Source organism: Monodon monoceros, unplaced genomic scaffold, assembly GCF_005190385.1.
Source record: "Monodon monoceros isolate NGI ecotype Baffin Bay Population unplaced genomic scaffold, NGI_Narwhal_1 Contig8088_ctg1, whole genome shotgun sequence".
In the NCBI taxonomy this organism is placed as follows: domain Eukaryota; kingdom Metazoa; phylum Chordata; class Mammalia; order Artiodactyla; family Monodontidae; genus Monodon; species Monodon monoceros.
The window spans coordinates 1-1,369 of NW_021703538.1; the positions used below are offsets into that span (position 1 = coordinate 1).

The 1,369-nt window shown below is 60.6% G+C and overlaps 1 protein-coding gene across 1 annotated transcript; it reads right to left on the reverse strand.

Moving 5' to 3' along the window:
- Positions 1 to 3: 3 nt before the first annotated feature.
- On the reverse strand, positions 4 to 1,366 carry LOC114891629 (CD276 antigen-like; the record flags this gene model as incomplete). Its single annotated transcript, XM_029215841.1, has 3 exons — positions 4 to 149; positions 753 to 1,067; positions 1,255 to 1,366. Coding segments are annotated over 3 exons (573 nt in total), but the record flags the coding sequence as incomplete, so codon positions are not given.
- Between the last annotated feature and the right edge of the window lie 3 nt (positions 1,367 to 1,369).

Consider the following 1,369-nt stretch of genomic DNA (forward strand, 5'->3'; position numbering starts at 1 on the left):
CACCAGCTGTTTGGTGTCTGTCAGCTGCCAGATGAGGTTGAGCTGTGCCAGGCTGAAGCCGGGCTCGGGCGAGAAGGAGCAGCGCAGGGTGGCGTCAGTGCCCACGAGGGCCACCACGGGGTCTTCGGGAACCTGGACTTCCACAGCGCCTGAGGGCGAGGTTGGAGCGGCAGGCAGTGAGGAGGGGCGCCGACACTCTGGGCTACCACCCCGCAGCATCCTGCTCCTCCATCAACCCCCAGGTCCCATTCCATCTCCCCATTTTCTCCCCAGACCTAAAAACAGATTAAGCCTCAGCACTTCCAGACATGGAGTCTCCCTAATCTGACAAGAATCACAGCAGTTTAGCCTTGGCCTGAGAAGGTCCATCCCGGGCGGGGGGGGGGGGGGACCCGGCCTAGAGCAGCCTCCAGCCCTAGCAAAACTCCCCTTTCCACCAGGATCCATTTCCCTCTCCTGTCCTTCCACTCTCTTCTGAGATCTGAATGCTTCTCCATTCTCTCCAGAGGTTTCCAGAGCCCTGGAGTCAGGGGACCCAGAGAGCTGAGAGGACCTGTAACCATCACCCTCACCCACTCCCACCACGGTTAGATTGCCGCCTATGCACCCTGTTTACCTTTTCCGTTATTATTATTAGGCATCTCACTGTTCCGAGAGACTGAAGGTATGGAGCTAGATTCAGATACCGTGACCCCCGCACACAGGACCACCACCACCCCCAGGGGGGACATTTAAGAAAACAAAACAAAAACCTGTGGGGTTTCTATGCGGTGTAATGGTGACAGAGCCATGAGCGTCCTGCTGCAGCACGGGGTTGCGCACCAGGCAGCTGTAGGTGCCATTAGCGCCCAACACCACCCTCAGGACACTGCGCACGTCGAACAAGCCCTGCTCCTTAGCCGTCTGCGACGTGGTTACGTTGCCGGTCAAGGGCGCACCCTGCCCATCCTGCCAGAACACTTCGGCCTCGGGGTAGCCCCGGTAGCTGGAGCACGTGATGGTCACCGTGTCCCCGGGCCGCAGGTCCTTGTTGGGCTCCAGGGTCATGCTGGGCTTTGAGTAGGGGGCTGGAAGAGAGCAGAGGGTAGAGGGCAGAGGTCAACGTAAGGCAAGGGCAGCGGGACACAGTGGAGGGGAAAGGTGCCTGGGGCCGTGAGGACACGGGTCAGCCCTGGGTCAGTGGGTAAAGGGGCTGCGGGAAGTATGAGGGGTGTGCCAAAGGGAGGGCACACACACCCCCTTCGCGGCTCTCACCTGCCACCTGCAGGCTGACCGCAGCTCTGCCGCTGCCAAAGTCCCGGATGTTCAGAAAGCAGGTGAAACTGCCCTCATCAGCCACGCGCACGCGCTGCAGCCTCAGGGACGCGTT